At 51.1% G+C, this 19,698-nt stretch overlaps 1 protein-coding gene across 1 annotated transcript in view; it reads right to left on the minus strand.

Annotated features, from left to right (window-relative positions):
• The window catches only part of farp1 (FERM, RhoGEF (ARHGEF) and pleckstrin domain protein 1 (chondrocyte-derived)), an 80,765-nt gene that overhangs the window by 22,184 nt on the left and 38,883 nt on the right, over positions 1 to 19,698 (minus strand). The window contains exons 3-13 of the mRNA XM_056289102.1: positions 14,213 to 14,317; positions 14,054 to 14,096; positions 13,250 to 13,328; positions 11,007 to 11,104; positions 10,031 to 10,145; positions 7,315 to 7,462; positions 6,545 to 6,640; positions 5,381 to 5,544; positions 5,115 to 5,183; positions 4,931 to 5,006; positions 3,167 to 3,383 (exon numbers count right to left, since the gene is read on the minus strand). Of these exons, the coding sequence (XP_056145077.1) occupies positions 3,167 to 3,383; positions 4,931 to 5,006; positions 5,115 to 5,183; positions 5,381 to 5,544; positions 6,545 to 6,640; positions 7,315 to 7,462; positions 10,031 to 10,145; positions 11,007 to 11,104; positions 13,250 to 13,328; positions 14,054 to 14,096; positions 14,213 to 14,317 (1,210 nt within the window). The remainder of the gene's footprint in view (positions 1 to 3,166; positions 3,384 to 4,930; positions 5,007 to 5,114; positions 5,184 to 5,380; positions 5,545 to 6,544; positions 6,641 to 7,314; positions 7,463 to 10,030; positions 10,146 to 11,006; positions 11,105 to 13,249; positions 13,329 to 14,053; positions 14,097 to 14,212; positions 14,318 to 19,698) is intronic.

Consider the following 19,698-nt stretch of genomic DNA (forward strand, 5'->3'; position numbering starts at 1 on the left):
GCAACAGAACAGGAACAGGTGTATACAGGTGTGTATAGGTACAGGTGTACATGCAGTCAAAGCTACAAAACAGAGACAAGGTGAGACACTTCCATGCATAGGAAACTGTGCACACACACATATATTAGACAACGAATTAAAAGAAACAGAAACAGAAAATTGTGCAACACAGACCATCAGTTTCTTGCTTGCGTGACAGTGCAAAACACATAAACAGAAAGCGGAAGACAAACGGAGGGTAGCAGAGAACAAAAATAAAAGTGCAGTGCACAAAAAGGTTTTGTTGAGGAAGTTGCCAACTTTGCAGTTTTGGGGAAAATGACAGGCCAGCGGGATATTTTACGAACCCTAGCTGCTCGAGGGCAACGCTTCACGTTCCAACACTGAATTTATATTTAACGGAGATTTTCAGACGGATCAAGCGCAGGGGAGGACGTCGACCGAGGGCTTAAGAGGCCTATTATGAAGTGGAGCGGCGCGGCTACCTCAACAACCCATGTTTTGCTCCATCTGAATTTGTACTGCAGAGTACCACAACGAGGATAAAGTCACTGCGGCGCTCTGAGCCCGTTAGATAATACTCATCAAATTATGGCGAGGTAATAGAACGTCATGTTGTTTGTCTCGACTCGTCCCACCGTATTGTCTGTGTGGGCAATATAGGATTGCTCATCACCAAACAACCGAGGTCACGGTAAACACCGACGATTGGAATGCTAATCAGCGGCTCAGATTGGTATTTGCAGTGGATGGATTAGAAGCCGCTCTGGCATCGACACAACGAGATATCCCAGTGTCCTCGCTGAAGACACAGGCCATGTACTGTACAAACGGCACAAAAGCAAAGTGACAAAATGATTATTTCTATTAATACCTACAAATACACATATCGGGGGGGGGGGGGGGGGTCCGGGTGGCATGGCAGTCTATTCCGTTGCCTACCAATACGGGGATCGCCGGTTCGAATCCCCGTGTTACCTCCGGTTTGGTCGGGCGTCCCTACAGACACAACTGGCCGTGTCTGCGGGTGGGAAGCCGGATGTGGGTATGCGTCCTGGTCGCTGCACTAGCGCCTCCTCTGGTCGATCGGGGTGCCTGTTCGGGGGGAATAGCGTGATCCTCCCATGCGCTACGTCCCCCTGGTGAAACTCCTCACTGTCAGGTGAAAAGAAGCGGCTGGCGACTCCACATGTATGGGAGGAGGCATGCGGTAGTCTGCAGCCCTCCCCAGATCGGCAGAGGGGGCGGAGCAGCGACCGGGACGGCTCGGAAGGGTGGGGTAATTGGCCGGATACAACTGGGGAGGAAAAAAAGGGGGAGGGGGGGTCCAAAAAAATACGCATATCAGCGCAAGTGATATGAGAGACTGTGCAAATCTCATTTAGGACTTCACAGCACAAAATGCTCAGAAGAGTCGACACGAGTGTCTGACAAAGAAAACTATGACATTTCACCGGCTTCAACAAATCAACCGATACACGATAGAATGACAGTCTATTTATCAGTTAACGGACAAAGAAGTCGATTCTCCTAAAGGTGGGTAAAACCAAGGCATCGGTGACCCAGTAGCTCGACTCTCACATTCAACCGCTTTAACATTACAGTAGACCCCAGTATGAAACTGTGAACGCGATCGAGTCTTAAAACAAGAGTGCAAAGTTCCCTATTCATCATCCTCAAGTTTAAAGCTGACACAGGGCATTATAAACTTTCCAACCCTATCTACTAATTTTTCTAACAACTACATCCAGCTACAGTGTTACATCATCAATTGGCACTTAAAATTTCCTGTCAATGCATTAATATGAGGAAACTTAAAGGTGCAGCTACCTCAAGTGATGGGCAAAGTAGTCGTACACCACCCTCTATCCCCAAGTGATTGTTTTGCATTGCAAGGGTGCACTTCCTTGTATCAGACAGACTGAGGTCAGGTTCAGACAGTCATGGGGTATTGGAACCTAGATACCCCCTTCTTCAAAACAAATGCGAAATCAAGAACCTATGCCTTGGACCCGCTGGGTAATCCCTTCGATCCCAACACACCAGCGTCCACCCACAGCGGCAGCCCTGTCACTTCTCCTTTGGAGCGGGTGTGAAAGGCTTGGGGGGGGGGGGGGGGTCTAACAACTGAAAACCTGTCCCCCCTCTTCATCACTAAAGGCATGGCATCCATCCTCATCTGCCTCCTCGTCCAGCTGGAGGCTACCAAAGGAGAACTTGTTCCTGGGCATTGGAGAGGAGGAGTTGATGTCTGTTGGGTTACCGTACACCAACGGGTGGCTGCTGGGGCCACCCTTGGCGCTCTCCACCTCTGACTCACTGGACTCTGAACCGCTGGTGGTTAAACCATCATTCATCTGAACCGCTCCCACATGTGCCCCGCTGGCCTGCCCTAAGCGTTTTTGCCTTGGGCGGGACCTGGCCTGGCCGGGGGCAGAGAGGCCATTGGCCACCATGCGGCGCTCCAGAGCCGCCATGCGTTCAGCCCGTGATAAGACGGGGCGTGGCTCGTGAGCTGGCCTGGTCATCGCCTGGCTCAGGACATAGGGGTCCGCGTTGGAGCGGTTCTGCATACTGTGAAGTTTCTGTAAGTTAGGAGAGCGGCTTGGGACAGGGGAGTTGCTGGCGCCATGGGGGTGGCCCTCGTCACTGCAGGGCCCCCATGTGTTTACACCTCGGCCATCTGAGGGAGGGGAGGGGGAGCAGTGGCTATTCTGCTCAGCGTGGCTAAGGGGACCCGTTCGATGGATGGTCACGGCGGGGCCAACAGTGGAACTCTTTGGATCTATTGTGTGTTGGACTGTGAGGGGACTGCTGCAGCGCTGCTCTCGGCTACGCAAACTGTTTTCCAGTGTGGTACCGTGGATGGGACTTTGGTGGCCAGCTGATTCATTCAGCTCACCACTCATACTGACCAGGGGTTTAGGAGGTGAAGGGGACTCCCAGTACCTCACCCTACCCAAGAAGTGCTCCTGCTGAGACAGGAAAGCACCATTTATGCTTCCTGTCGCGGACCCACAGTGCAGCAGAGCCTGCTCACCGTAGCTGTGGTTGATTTGTGGTCTGCTAACTATGCCCCTGGTCATGTCGTATCCACTATCTATATCACTGCAGTCAATGTACGAGACGGAGGAGCTGCTGCCCGTAGCAGCCCAGGAAGCTGGACCTGTGCTTAGATGTTCTGGGTTGATCTGTCTGATCGGATCCCTGGCTTCCTCCAGACCAGGCCTGGCTCCGGGCCCCGATCTATCCTCACGGCCGTTTCTCTGGCTGGAAGGGCTGTCTCGTATCCGCAAGGCCGACGGGTCTTCAGCGCTAACCAACACAGACTCCTTCCAGTGACGCCGAGGGGGAGAGCCAACTCTGTCCCCGGGAACACAACTCTGAGAAGAGACAGATGATAGAGAGGCCAAAGTTGAAGGCTTTACATGTAATGGTTTTGCTTTCCCAATGCATAATGAAACCAATAAATATCAGCTGGGGGTTGTTGAGTGGTAATGGTTGAAATAAAGTCCCACCCATTCCCCATATTTATACATCTGACAACCACAATGTTTTTGTTGTTTGAAGGCCAGTGAGGCCTCATCCCCTGAAGACTTGGCTAAGACTTGTAAACTGCAGCGACTGCAGCATACAATGTCTACTGAAGGCTTCTGAAAATGCCAGATGTTAACAAATTTTATGGGTATCTGCTACATTGCTATTTCAATTTTATTGTCTCTTCTGTTTCTATTCACATCAGAGATGACAGATTAGCTCAGCGAGAAAAAAATGAAACCCTTTAAATTACTTAAAGAGCAAAGGGGACTCATTCAGGGAAGTCGCGATTGTGTTCAAGTCAGTTTTAAACCGTACAGGAGCCAAATACGTTCAACATAATCCTGCCAACTTAATGCCAACTGTGTGTAAATATAAATATAACATGCTTCTCATTGGATGGATGCAGCTCCTCAAAAAGACAGGGGTGGTCAGATAACCCTTTCCTGTTCCATTCACTTCAATTCAAACACATACACAGGGTGTGATCTGCATCTGTGCTGAAGATTTGTCTCGGTGCACCAATGCAGAGTTCAAGTCTGGGAAACTTAAATGACGAATCTGCAAGATGTAAACATGCTCAATGGATAGAGGTGTTCAATGTCACAGCCATCCTGATGCTGAACTTCAAGCATGGAGGAATCCATCATTCTCACGAGCTTGCAAAATCCAGCGCTTTATTATTTTAATTTCACAGATTACAAGATACGTTTCAAAAGAGAGGCAGCACGGTTTACCGTATTGCAGGAAACCGGAGTAGATAGTATATACATCCACAAATTACATCCATCCAGCCATCCATTATTCAAGCTGTTTATCCTAATTAGGGTCACGGGATGCTGGAGCCTATCCCAGCAGTCATTGGGCGGCAGGCAGGGAAATACCCTGAACATGCCGCCAGTCCACCCCAGGGCCAACACATTCACACCTAGGGACAATTTAAATTTAGTATGGTCGATTCACCTGACCTACATGTCTTTGGACTGGGGGAGGAAACTGGAGCACCCGGAGGAAACCCATGCAGACACGGGGAGAACATGCAAACTCCACACAGAAGACGACCTGGGATGACCTCCAAGGTTGGACAACCCCGGGGTTCGAACCCAGGACCTTCTTGCTGTGAGGCAACCGCGCTAACCACTGCGCCACCGTGCCACCCTTCCACAAATTACATTGTTATTTTATCGATATTTCAGCGTTAGCAGCTATATACTGTAGCTAGCTAGTTAGCTTTTAGCCTCTCACCCAGCATGATATCATATCCTGCTGCCCTCATATTCACTGCAGGGAACAAATGATTTCATTTGCATCATGGTAATTTGACTGCCTCTCAACACAATACACAATACTGCTTATGGTCTTTATGTGCTGAAGGATGGATTGAGACACTGACTTCAGTTGGCACTTCTTGGTGGCGTGGAGAAGGCATCGGAGACAGGCGGCTGTTGTGTTGGACTCGACTGTGTTTTCTGCGGGAGAGAATGAAACAGAGCCAACTTATATACTCCTTGCAGCCCTTAAGCATCACCGTCTGTGCAAGTAGAGCAAAATGTGACAAAATGGCCTGTGAACTTTACCTTTCGAAGGGGATCTTTTTAAATTCAGATTCCTTCACATAATCAATCACCTGCTTCTGAGTGCGGCCACTGTGGAGGCAAGCACAAGAGGAGAAGATAAAGGTTAGTGAACATGCAGCGGCACTGTACCAGACCGTGGTTTTTATGGGACAGGGAGTAATGAGATTCAGCAGTGGTTCTTCATCAAACTTGCTATCTGTCGCCTGTCCTGAGAGACAGGGACGTGCTCACGTGCTCCCTGGCGCAGCTCTCAGCTTCGTGTCTACCTGAATCTGAAGGAGGAGCCTCGTGAGAAGAGAACAGGCTTGGGTTTTGGCTTGGGCTCCTCAAAGAGGCGAAAGAAGGCGTGGTATTCGACACAGATCTTCCAGAAGACTTTACAGCAGTCCCTACTGCTCATCAGGAACTCCAGAGTGTCCTGATATGCACTCTGGTGTCAGAGGGAGACAGATATTTGAGTTTTATTTACAACTCATCAATGGGCTTTGTGTTTAAAAATGGGAATCAATCACAATTTTGAACATCATCTCTGTGTATATGTTGTTAGGGATAACACTACATTTCCAGCCATAATACCGAGCAAGTCTTCGGTGTATCTCTGAAACGTGGCCGAAATTGGGCAGAAAGCGTCCATCGGTGGGGGTGTCCGGGTAGCGTAGCGGTCTATTCCGTTGCCTACCAACACAGGGATTGCTGGTTCAAATCCCCATGTTACCTCTGGCTTGTGTGGTGGGGCGTCCCTATAGACACAATTGCCTCTATCTGTGGGTGGGAAGCGTGTGGGAATGTGTCCTGGTCGCTGCACTAGGGCCTCCTCCTCTGGTTGGTCGGGCCGCCTGTTTGGGGTGGGGGGAGGGGGAACTGGGGGGAATAGCGTGATCCTCCTATGCGCTACGTCCCCCTAGTGAAACTCCTCACTGTCAGGTGAAAAGAAGAAGCTGGCGACGCCACATGTATCGGAGGAGGCACGTGGTAGTCTGCAGCCCTCCCCGGATTGGCAGAGGGGGTGGAGCAACGACTGGGATGGCTCGGAAGAGTGTGGTAATTGGCCAGATACAATTGGGGGGAAATCCAAAAAAAAGGAAAGTGTCCATCAGTGATATCACTAGCGGACAATCCAAGAATATGAAAACTGTCCTCCTGGTTCGCCTATTGGCTGTATTGTATAAGAAAGTCCTATTCACATTTTATCATACAATTGGCAAACCAGGATGTAATGAAGTCACATTCACAGAATGTCCCCCAGTGATGTCATTGGTGGACAAATCCACACAATTTTGTTGCCGTTTCAGCGACACACACGGAGGACTGCTCAGTGTTATGGCTGCTAATGGAGTGTCATCCCTTCAACATATATACATAAAGATTGTGTTAAAAATTGTTATTGTTTCCCTGTAAGAGAAAAAGTATAGCCGAAGAGTAAGACTTACATTTAGATCTGGTCTCAGTTTTATGAGGAAGCGTTTTCTCTTGAAGCTCAGTTTCCGCACTTTAGACCAGTTGAAGGCATTGATCTTGGTGTATCCCTGCAGAGATGGAGAATCTAAATAAGCGACGCTAAACTTCAACCGACGCTAAAACACCGCACAATGTTCCCATATTCACAGTCAGATGTATCTATTGAGAACTAAGGAGCACTGGGGGATTTACAAATATTGTTACTACAAAACGGTTATTGCAATGAAACCAACTATTTTTATAACCATATCCAGGGCACACAGATACAAAACTGGCATATCTGAACAAGTCTGAGAGTCTTAAAATAACAGAAAGATCTTATCATCTCTTCAAGAATCGTCAAGAAAAATACTTATTACATCATGAAAACAGCATGTTTAGAATTGAATTAAAAAGGCTTTTTGTGGAGAACTGCTTTAAGTGGTTGTGTGTGATAAGTGTGTGATTAAACTTGAGAAGTTGTGCTTCAGGCGAGGCATAATGGCTTACAATCAATGCAGTTTAACTTGTTTCAGGATTTGTGGTCTTTCAGGTAAACAAGTGATTTTATCTTGTTTCAAGAAATCTTACCGAGTTGATGAAATCTTACGGCACGGACAGATTATTTTGTTTGCTTTGGAGATTTTCTTACTTGTAATGTACATGTTACGTTTTGTCTTCATTTTTAACATGGCATTTTTTAACCATCCACCACGAAGCATGTTCCACAACAAGTGCCAACCTACAAACTAGCAGCGCTCACCTGAAAGACCAGGACACCGGTGTGTGCCACAGCCAGACTGAGTCTGGTGCCCTCGCGGTCCTTAGCAGGGTGGAGACGAATCCCATACATCTCCAGCCTACGCGCCACCTCTAGTAACTGGTAGTCTGATTCTGCTGGAGTCTGACCACTGGCAACAGACAAGACAACACTCGGTGTACACTCTGATCAATGTCCATCTTATTGTCTAATTGTCTGTTTGATTTGAGAATGACGTGTGGAGGTAGAGGGAATCAAGATGCAGCTGAATAAAGGTGGTAGGGCATCCGGGTGGCGTAGCAGTCTAATCCATTGCCTACCAACACGGGGATCGCCGGTTCGAATCCCTGTGTTATCTCTGGCATGGAACCCTTACAACCCCAATTCAACAAGCCTTAATGATGCATTGTTCTTTTACCCTGGAAGGCACGCACATCTGACATTTATGAGCATCGTCTGAACACAACTAGCTCCCCTGACATGAGTTATTCTCAGTGACCTTACACTTCTGCCATTTTCTGTCAGAGAACCTTGGAGGAGGTCAACATTAAAGACCCCTACCAACGACAATAGAGTAATAAATGTTCTAAGGTAACTTTGGTACTTAAAAGATGATAAGATACAGGGTGTCTAGGTGGTGTGGCGATCTATTCCGTTGCCTACCAACACAGGGATCACTGGTTCAAATCCCCGTGTTACCTCCGGCTTGGTTGGGCATCCCTACAGACACAATTGGCCATGTCTGTGAGTGGGAAGCCAGATGTGGGCAGGTGTCCTGGTTGCTTAACTAGCGCCTCCTCTGGTCAGTTGGGGCACCTGTTCAGGGGGGAGGGGGAACTGGGGAGAATAGCGTGATCCTCCCACGCGCTACGTCCCCCTGGCGAAACTCCTCACTGTCAGGTGAAAAGAAGCAGCTGGTGACTCCACGTGTATGGAAGGAGGCATGTGGTAGTCTGCAGCCCTCCCCGGCTCAGCAGAGGGGGTGGAGCAGCGACCGGGACGGCTCGGAAGGGTGGGGTAATTGGCCAAGTACAATTGGGGGGAAAAACGCCAGAAAAAAAAGAAGAAAAGCGCTAATGACACCTCCGGGTTGAAGTACTTTGAATGGACTTGGTGCATACTGTAACGCAGACTATTCTTAGGAGTAATTTGGTACAAATCACTTCACTCCAAGCAAGTCATTCTACAGCGCATCTCGGCAAATAAGGTAAAGGACTGAGCCCCGGCAAAATCCATGTTTCCCATGAGCATCTGACACCAGAGAGAATAGTGGAGGGAAGGGGGGGGGGGTCAAAGACAAATAATAATTGACTTTTCTAATTCTTTATCAGTGGAAAAGCCTTTCCGTTTCCTGTATGGGGTGCTTAATTAGAGATTTAACTCTCAGCCTGGGACCACGCCAGACGAACTGTGGTTAAAGTTATCAGAATGAAAAGCAGGACAATTCAAAGAGGCCGGTCAGATCGACCGCAGCCCCTTTCTTGTTATAGCCGCCTGCTGTGCCCCCCCCCCCCAATCTTTAGTGTAGTCTGCTGGAGCGTGGGGGTTGAGACAGGGATTGGCTGTGTTTTGGCAAATGTTCAGAGGGCCTCAGATGAGGACACTCGGAGGGTGGAGGATGTTTGGAAAGGGATCTGGATGCGTTCCAATGACGAGCTCCTGAAAAGGTGCACCGTTTGCAAAACAGAGGTCCAATCCACTCGGAAAAGTACCAGGTAAAAGAGACTTGAGTTCAGGAACCCAATCCTTTTACACAAACCCAGCCATTAGACGCGAGAGAATAAATTCGGAAAATCCGGGGTCTTAACCTGCTAACCCAGGTGTCAGCAGCCGTGTGACTCATTTCTCCAGGATGGAGGGAGGTTTCACTACTTTTTTGGGGGGGGAGCAGTCCAGCCTTTTGTTGATTAAGTGGCATGCAGTGCCGCGTTGACCTCCAGGCAGAAGCCATAAAGCAGCGTACGGGGACTTGTTTCGCCTTGCCTAATTATGATAAAGTATTCCACGGGGCTTTCAGAGAAACAGCCGCTTCATTCAGAGGCTAGTTTCCTAAATGTTCCACCTGCATTATAAAATACCCCTTTAGGACAGGCGTACGGCCTGAAACAAGTCTCCCTTATTCAATGGTGAGGACAATAATTCATGTGCTAAGGGCCCAGCTTTAATGACCCCGTGTCAGTGTTAAAAACAAGTTCCGGGGCGTCTGGGTAGCGTGGCGGTCTATTCCGTTGCCTACCGACACAGGGATCGCCAGTTCGAATCCCCGTGTTACCTCTGACTTGGTCGGACGTCCCTACAGACACAATTGGCCGTGTCTGCGGGTGGGAAGACGGATGTGGGTATGTGTCCTGGTCGCTGCACTAGCGCCTCCTCTGGTCGGTTGGGGCGCCTGTTTGGGGGAGAGGGGGAATAGCGTGATCCTCCCACGCACTACGTCCCCCTGGTGAAACTCCTCACTGTCAGGTGAAAAGAAGCGGCTGGCGACTTCACATGTATCGGAAGAGGCATGTGGTAGTGTGCAGCCCTCCCCGGATCGGCAGAGGGGGTGGAGCGGCAACCAGAACGGCTCGGAAGAGTGAGGTAATTGGCCGGGTACAACTGGGGGAGAAATAGGGGGGACCCCCCCCCCCTAAAAAAAAAAGTTCTATTGGTCTCAAAGAACTCCTTATCTGGAATAATGCACGCACATTTAGAAACCAGCCGAAGCCCAGTAACTCACATATGCTTCGAGTGAAACTCCATGATCTTATCAATCAGGGCCATTTGATCTGGAATGTAGTTGTTGTTGAGGAGGTGTGACCGGCACTGGCTCTCCTCAAAGTCTCCAATCTCGGCTAAACATAGAAGACGAAGAACAGAATAAATACTGTGTTATTATCACGGTGGAAAAATAATACATCTTTCAGCGCTGCAGCTGCACTGCATGTTGGGTTGACAAATAAACGACACTTTTTGTATAACTATAAATAGCACTGTTGAGGAGGTTCCGCCAATCCCCATCGGAGCCAACGGTGCCTTTTGACGAATCCCTGCGCTAACAGATCAAGGCTGAGAACGGCGGAGTGATGAAAAGGCTTGGAGTATATCCTGGCAAAGTCACTGCTGTGTGCGGATGTTCTTGAAGTGGCTCTGCCAGGTTTCCTCCAGACTTCCAGCTGAAAGGTTTCCATGGCAACACATAGGTTCTTGATTCACAATGCTAAGCATGCACCACTTGACACTGCTTGATGATTCAGTTCTGCGTAAAAAAATATCATGCGTTGTCTAGACATTTTTTCCCTCCATCTAGCCCATCCATCCACCCACTGTCCGAACCGCTTATCCTGCTCTCAGGGTGGCGGGGATGCTGGAACCTATCCCAGCAGTCATTGGGCGGCAGGCGGGGAGACACCCTGGACAGGCCGCCAGGCCATCACACACACACACACACACACACACACACTTAGGGGCAATTTAGTACGGCCGATTCACCTGACCTACATGTCTTTGGACTGTGGGAGGAAACCGGAGCCCCCACACAGGGAGAACATGCAAACTCCACACAGAGGACGACCCCGGACAACCCCCAAGCGCAAAACCCAGAACCTTCTTGCTGTGAGGCGACCACACTAACCACTGAGCCACTGTGCCGCCCCTCCATCTAGTCTTTTGAGCTCAATGACCAAAAAAAAAAAAAACAGTCCCTGGACACTTACACTGGATAATATGGGAAACCATCAGGGCGGCGCTACTATCGTTGCAGGTCAGATGCCCACAGGCCAGGTCCTGTTTTATCTGAAGGGCAAACAGGTACCTGGATAAGACAGGAGAAAAAAAAACAGACAATGTGATTTAATAGGACTGGTATGGCAGCTCTTTCCGACACCACAGCAAGATCGGATGAACTTCTTGGATGAGGTCCCAGCTAGCCAACACTATACGCTGCATATTTCAGCAGGTACACCGAAGAGTGGCTCAGTATTCAACATTTTATGATGCGTTTTACACCGGCTGCATCCCATAGGCGAAGGAGAACGCTGCTGTCTGTATGCACATAATTGAATTCATTTGCATGGATGTTTAATCAGGAATCAGCAACACTTTATTTGTTGTTTCACCTCATGTACTTGCACATGAAGTGAAACGAAATGCCGTTTCCTCAGCCCACAGCAGTGCAACACACATAAACACAGTTAAGAACTACAAGAACACACACATTCAAACTAACACATACTCTATCCAAACCAAACCGGGGGGGGGAAAAAAAATCACTGTCCAAGGGAACAAACGCCAGCCAGGATGACTGTTGGAACCGCCGGTCTGCATGGGCAGCCTTGCCTGCCCCGATTATGCATCCTGTCAGACCACCCCCCATGTTTCCTCCTCGGGCACAGCTCCAGACAGGGGCCGTGGTCCCTGTGGCAACCGGACGAAGCAGACCAAGCCCTCCAAGCTGATCCAGCACCAGCTCTCCCAGCCACACACCCTTGCCTTGACACACCTCCCAGCACTCCACACGACGACATCAAAAACTTAACGCCAGGTGAGGCCGCCGCCACACCGCCCTCAGTGTTATCGGTCTGCATGGGCTAGCAGTTAGCTTAGCCTGCCCTGCTTCCGCGTCCTGTCAGACCGCCCTCGGATTTACATCCTCGGGTGCAGCTCCGGGCAGGGCCGCGGTCCCTGGGCCCACAGCGCAGCAGACCAAGCTCTCGCAGCCGATCCAGCGCCAGCTCTCCCAGCCAACAAACGAAGACAAACATTTTGACGCAGACGTGGACAAAGACACTGCACCGACGGTAGTGGGTGAGGCTGCCGCAAATGTGACTTCACGCCGCCATCTTCCCACACCGGTACTGGGTGAGGCTGCTGCGAATGTGAATTCACGCCGCCATCTTCCTACACCGGTACTGGGTGAGGCTGCCGCGAATGTGAATTCGCGCCGCCATCTTCCCACACCGGTACTGGGTGAGGCCGCCGCGAATGTGAATTCGCGCCGCCATCTTCCCACACCGGTACTGGGTGAGGCCGCCGCGAATGTGAATTCGCGCCGCCATCTTCCTACACCGGTACTGAGTGAGGCCGCTGCGAATGTGAATTCGCGCCGCCATCTTCCTACACCGGTACTGAGTGAGGCCGCTGCGAATGTGAATTCGCGCCGCCATCTTCCCACACCGGTACTGGGTGAGGCCGCTGCGAATGTGAATCCGCGCCGCCATCTTCCCACACCGGTACTGAGTGAGGCCGCTGCGAATGTGAATTCGCGCCGCCATCTTCCCACACCGGTACTGGGTGAGGCCGCCGCGAATGTGAATTCGCGCCGCCATCTTCCTACACCGGTACTGGGTGAGGCTGCCGCGAATGTGACTTCACGCCGCCATCTTCCCACTAATGCCCACCAAGGGACTAGTGTAGAAATGAGCTTCGACTAAATACACATGTACAGACACTGTAAGTGGCCACCAGTTGTTAATGTTTTGCTTGTCCCTTACAAATAAACAAATACATGAAGAAAGAAAGAAGTCGGCTTAAATGTAAAAAATTCCGAGTCGTGAATCATTCCCCTGGCGAGACAACAGAAATCAGGCATTCATTAGAAAGGGAGTCCCCACCGGCCCAAGTGAGAAACATGGCGATCATGAGATGTAACGGACACGGCTCAGGGGGAATAAATCAGGGTGAAGGCTGGAGCATGTTTCATTTCTGCATTAGTGCAAACTGTCAGTCACATCGAAAGACATTTACATTTACAAATGTTCATGCGTAGCTCTTTCCCCGTTGACGGACGTGAATGCCGTTGAGCACTGTAATATTCTGAAAGTGTTTCCATGTACTGCACATGCCGGTGACATCACTATCAGGGGCAGTAAAACGGCATCAGTAAACACATGTAACACCGAAGGCCCAATTCTGTAGAATGGAATTAGCATGTGGGCATTGCGGTTTTGTGGGGTCTCACCTGGTCAGCTCCTCCAGGAGCTGGGCATGGTCAGGGGGGAAGAACTTCACCACAAACCTCAGGACCATGTGCTTCGGTCCTGTACGTGATGATGAGGGATGAGCGTCATCGTCAAATATGTATTGAGGAAAATAAATAAAAGTAGTATATCATGACATTGGCATCAACGAAGACATCTATTTTTTTTCTCTCCCCCTTTTCTCCCCAATTGTATCTGGCCAATTACCCCACTCTTCCGAGCCGTCCTGGTCGCTGCTCCACCCCCTCTGCCGATCCGGGGAGGGCTGCAGACTACCACATGCCTCCTCCCATACATGTGGAGTCACCAGCCGCTTCTTTTCACCTGACGGTGAAGAGTTTCACCAGGGGGACGTAGCGCGGGGGAGGATCACGCTATTCCCCCCAGTTCCCCCTCCCCCCTGAATAGGCGCCCCGACTGACCAGAGGAGGCGCTAGTGCAGTGACCAGGACACATACACACATCCGGCTTCCCACCCGCAGACACGGCCAATCGTGTCTGTAGGGACGCCCGACCAAGCCGGAGGTAACACGGGGATTCGAACCGGCGAGCCCCGTGTTGGTAGGCAACGGAATAGACCGCCACGCCACCCAAAGGCCAATAAAGACATCTCTGAATCTGTCCTATAGGCTCTCTCAGGTTGCACAAAACTTATATATATTCCATGTTACATTAAGTATCTCTGCAGTAACATTACTTTAAGTACTACTGACTAATTGAAAAATATTTAGAGAATAACGTCTTTATGAAGGAGGATTTGAGGGGACAACGAGCAGTACACTTACGTCTGAGCTGCTTAATAATGGGCTTGATGAGGTCTAACCAAACCTGTGGGAAGAAGTAACAGAATACCGGTGAGCTACTCAAAACACACAGATCAGAAATCGACACAGGGCCGTAAATGAGGAGGATCTGTCCAAAAACAATGCCTCCACCTTACTCACCATCATCTTGTGGTGATCCTGAAACTCCAGGCCGAAGTAGTCCCCCTCGATTAGGTTCATGTGGGCACACACCAGGTCAAACAGCACCTTGCCAGAGGCTCTTTGCTGTGAACAGTGGGGGGAACGGTGGTAAATCCAAACTGTGTGCATAACAGTACATCCGATCTCTTCCCAGTTATCAACCATTGTTTTTGGGTCGCTTTCTTGGCATCGTCACATCCGACAGGCTTCTAATTTAGAATAGGAACCGCCGAACATCAGGAAACCCTGACGACAGATGCAATACCTGTCAAAGAAGACCCTAAATAACAAAGTGGGTAATTGGTTTTCAGTTCTGTGAGAGTCAAACAAGGCTGCAGAGGCGTCGGGGTAGCATAGCGGCTATTCCTACCGACACGGGGATCGCCGATTCGAATCCCCGTACCTACAGACACAATTGGCCGTGTCTGCGGGTGGGAAGCCAGATGTGGGTGGTGTCCTGGTCGCTGCACTAGCGCCTCCTCTGGTTGGTCGGGGCGCCTGTTCGGGAGGGGGAACTGTGGGGAATAGCGTGATCCTCCCACGCGCTACGTCCTCCTGGTGAAACTCCTCACTGTCAGGTGAAAAGAAGCGGCTGACAACTCCACATGTATGGGAGGAGGCATGTGGTAGTCTGCAGCCCTCCCCGGATCGGCAGAGGGGGTGGAGCAGCGACCGGGACAGCTCGGAGATTGGGGTAATTGGCCAAGTACAACGCAGGAGAAAACGGGGGGGGGGGGGCTGCAATGGACTGTTGGTATCCCTGTTCGACTGAAGTCTACCACCCTGCTGGATCTTTCCATCGCACCTCTTTAAAGCTTCCATACACAAACAAGCCGCCCCAACCCTTCACCCCCTTGTAGCTGCAGAGGTATCAGGCGGGGTGGGTCCGTCCCCGTCACAGACGGATGGGTGACGGACCAGCAGCCCCGTTAAATTTTAAGTGCGCCTTAACTGACCTCTTTGCACAAAAACACCCGTTTCCACGGGGAACATCAGGCTGGGCAAGCACCGAGGAATTCCCCCCGCATAAGGCCACCACGTCCTGTTCAGAGGAAGAAACCCGTCAATTTATAGTCCGCCAAATGTCAGGGACCACTACGTTTCTGTGGTGGCCCCCTGACATCTTAAAAAGACGGACCCCATGGCGCAAAACTGGAGAATTTCAGCCTGGCTGCATTTTCGTCAGTCATCTGAATCACAGACCACCCTCCTCTATTCGTCCAACGGTGCGAGGCTCGGCCTCTAGGAGATCCAACTCGTGTTGCAGAGGGCGACAGCGACATTGTGCGCCTGTTTATTCTGAGACAGCAAAACTCTCAGTTCAACCAGTTTAGTGGGGAGGTTTAACACTTCCAAATGCCAAACAATGCCCCCCCCCCAGCCTTGCCTCCCCCCCCCCCACCTCTCCTTCCCGTGTTAGTCCATGCCGTCTATTTCTGGGCTGCCTTGTGCAGCACAGAGGGCAGCCTGCCACTGAGGACCAGCTGTTTCCCTTGTGGTGGGGGAGCTGAGGAGGGAGGCCACCGGCCAAAACAGAGCCTGGCCACACACACACACACATGCACACACACACACACACATGTACACACACACACACACACACAGTTCTGCAACCGGCAGGCTAACCGCCCCCGCAGGAGGAGGGAACACAATTTGGATGGATTCTTTCTTTCGTGTCTTGTATTTTCTGCACCTACCAAGACAAAATGTGCTCCGCGGAGTCTCTGGGGGAGACAACAGCAAGGGGAAGTCATAAAGGATAAGGAGCGTTTCTTTGCCTGGAGTCGAGAGCTTTCCCTTCAGCGTTGTCAGGCTCCAGTCGGTGTAAGGTGACGCGGGAACTGAGCCGACGGGGGGCCGATTAAAAGCCGCGCCGGACCTGATTAAAATGTAAACAGGACGGCAGCATACCCGACCGGGGGGACAGTTGCGATAACTCAGCCGTTAATGAAGCATGCGAGCCGTGGTGATTGACCGCGGACACCGAACGGGGACCCCGGACTACAACCCATCCACGACGGACCCTAAAATCCCGAGGAAACCGACGGGATGTGGCACAAGAAGAGCCGGCGCGCCGCGTATATCACGCCGGTGTTAAGTCTGCCAGATTAATATTGTTGTTTTTTTCTGATGAAATGCCCAAAGTGACCGTTAATGGGAGCCTCTCACACCGCCGGCGCCTCATCCCGCATTTGGGCTGAGTTAACTCGGGGTGGGGTTTGATTACCTTGCAAATCAACCAAACGAGAGAGGCACCAAACTGTTTGGTGGAAAAAAATGCATTGTGGGGGGGGGGGGGGGAGGGGAGGGGGGGGGCAGATCAAAAGAGGTCCTTTTTTGTTTTTTTGTTGTCGGCACCGATCACACACAGGCCCTTTGCACAAGAGCAACCAAGAGGTGCTGCCCGCAAGACCGGGTCGCCTCACAGAAATCTGGAGACACCCTCCTCACCAGAACGGCCACGCTCCTTAACTAGCAAATATCACGCTCGGCACGTGACATCTTTGTTGCCGAGGAAACGCCAACAAGAACGATGGCAGCTAATGCTGGGGACGCCGAGGCCCGATCTGGACCGTCTCCGTTTGAGGTCAGATGCGCAGGAAGGCTCTGCTCGCGGACCGTTCACCTCGTTTAAACACGGTCTCATAGGACGACCCTGCTGCTAACGCGTGTGAGCCCAGGCACGCTCGCCGCTCCTCGCCGCGCTGACCTCGCCATGCTCCGGCTGACAGACGAGGGGTAAATAAAGATGACAGCAGCGGCTGTGCACGTGTCTGCTTGTGTCTCTGGTTACGGCCAGACCAAACCCATCAGACCCCCACCCCCACCACCCCTCCCTTAGAGCTTGTTAGTAAACTGTCAGCCAAAAAAAGAAAACAAAAGAAGCTTGTGAGGTCAGGTGTAAAGCTCTGCGGCCCCCCTAACCCCCACCCCCTCCTCCCCCCGACTCAACGCTTCCATCCCCCTCCGGGACACATTGGTATGGTCTACTTCACTGACTGCGAGCGATCACCCGGTTCACATCCAACTTCCACGTGGGCGGGGGGGGGGTGAACAGGCCACAGGCCCGTGGGCTCCAGACGGGGGGGTAGGGGGGTGGGGGTGGGGGGCTGGGGTGGGGGCATCCATTGTAGGGCAGAATTTCAGCAGGCACCACAGAGTTTGTTTCAGCTTTGTCTCTTTTCGTGCTTTTTGTCCCCCCCCCCCCCCCGAATAGTTGGGGGCAATACGTGAATATTAATGAGATACACGTCCTCAACGCGTTGTCATTGGTCGAGTCACTTCACATGTTAACCACGTATTTAAACGGCTCGCTGAATGAGGACCTTGTTGTGGACATCTCGGCTCATCTGCCCTAGTACTATTACGCTGTGTATGGTGAAGTTTAGGTCTTATGCGAGAGATGCTCGAGTTGGGCGTAGCCTGCACCAGTTAGAAATGGGTATTGTTTTAGAGAGCACATTAGAGATGGTCAGGTTGTTAGATTATAAATAGCTGTGTTGAGGTTAACAGTAAGAGGTGGTTATTTTGAGAATTATGTTACGAATGGTTAAGTTTAGCTGTGGTTTTAGCGTGGTCAGGGTCAGGGTAAAGATCTGGTTGTTAAAGAGAGCAATCCACGTAGAGTGTAAATCAGGGTTAAAAGTTGCCCTCTAGGCGTCTGGGTAGCGTGGCGGAATATTCCGTTGCATCGCTGGTTCGAACCCCAGTGTTACCTCTGGCCTGGTCGGGCGTCCCTACAGACACAATAGGCCGTGTCTGCGGGTGGGAAGCCGGTTGTGGGTATGTGTCCTGGTCGCTGCACTGGCGCCTCCTCTGGCCGGTCGGGGAGCGTATTCAGGGGGGGGGGGGGACACAGCGTGATCCTCCCACGCGCTACGTCCCCCTGGCGAAACTCCTCATTGTCAGGAGAAAAGAAGCGGCTGGCGACTCCACATGTATGGGAGGAGGCATGTGGTAGTCTGCAGCCCTCCCCGGATCGGCAGAGGGGGTGCAGCAGCGACCGGGACGGCTCGGAAGAGTGGGGTAATTGGCCAAATACAATTGGGGCGAAAAGGGGGGGGGGGGGGTCCAAAAAAATAAATAAAATAAAGTTGATCTCTGTAGATGTTGTGCAGCGAGCTTCCTGAACAGCTCAGCCAACTCGCCCAATGAGGCTGTGTTGAGGGCACGCTTCTCATTAATATTCATATGTTGCCCCGAACCATCGCAGGAATGTGAAAAAAAAAAAAAAAGCAGCTTCCTGGGGCATGCCGGCTGTGTCATAACTGGACCGGTGTGTCGTGGTCGTTGGAGCGAGGTTGCTGTACACCGAGGGAGGCCGAGCGGTTTAAAGGAGAGAACGACACCACGGAGGATAAGGTTAAGGGTCGCTGTGAGGAGCCAAAATGTCCTCTGCGCTCTTTTGACCAGTGTGTCCGCGGCACGAAAATCCCATTTTCTGCCAAAACGCCACCAAATGTATTGGTGCTGAACTGAGCCAGAGACACACAATTTGTTTCAAGAGATGTGGCTATCACAAATCAGTTTAATTTAATTTTACACATGAAGAAGCAGTGTGTGTGTGTGTGTGTGTGTGGGGGGGGGCGGGGGCGGGGGTGGGAGCGGGAGAATGAAATGAAAAACCGCAAGGCGATGAGAACAGATTTGGTCTCTTTTAAAAGCACTACGGCCTTTTCCGGTCACGCCGGCCAGGGCTGGACTGACATTACAGGGCTGCTAACGGTAGCGGGAAGAGAAGATACATTTCCCTCACGGAGACGCTTCCCGGTACGCGTATTGAAAACAGATGTGGAGCACAGACTCCACCGCCTGTCCCCCCGTGGAGCCTTGTCATAGTTACCACAACTGGGTTACGTAGCATCACTGTGGGAACACACGGCCCAGTCCCGCTGTAAGTCAAAACTACTTAAACCGTGCACCGGCATGCTTTGAACAAGTGTGTGTGTGTGTGTGTGTGTGTGTGTGTGTGTGTGCGTGGCGAGGGAAGGGCGGGACAGAGAGGTCAGAGGCAGTGAGACTTCATTGAGATTCTGGTCATGTGCTGCAGGAGAACCCAGGGTGACTCCACTGCAGCAGCAAGCCGGGGGGGGGGGGGGGGGGCGGCGGACATGCTGATAATCCTGTCATATCACCACATCCCTTAGACTCAAACTCGCCAAACATACAGGCCTACAGTTGTGTGTGCATGTGTGCGTGCGTGCATGCGTGCATGCATGTGTGCGTGCATGCACTTGGAGCTGGAGCAGCTTTACTTTCATCACACCTAAAAACCAATAACCTGAAACAGTGACAGATGGAGTGTCTGGACTCACACACACACACACACACACGTGCTTAGTAACGGAACATTCAACTGCAGCATCTGAAATACGCCTCAGAAATTCATTTATCAAATCATGAAGATCCCCACTATTCCCTCTTTCGGTGTTTCCCCCCCCCCCCCACCAAAAACCCCAAAGCTG

Source organism: Lampris incognitus, chromosome 11 (assembly GCF_029633865.1).
Source record: "Lampris incognitus isolate fLamInc1 chromosome 11, fLamInc1.hap2, whole genome shotgun sequence".
Lineage (NCBI taxonomy): Eukaryota > Metazoa > Chordata > Actinopteri > Lampriformes > Lampridae > Lampris > Lampris incognitus.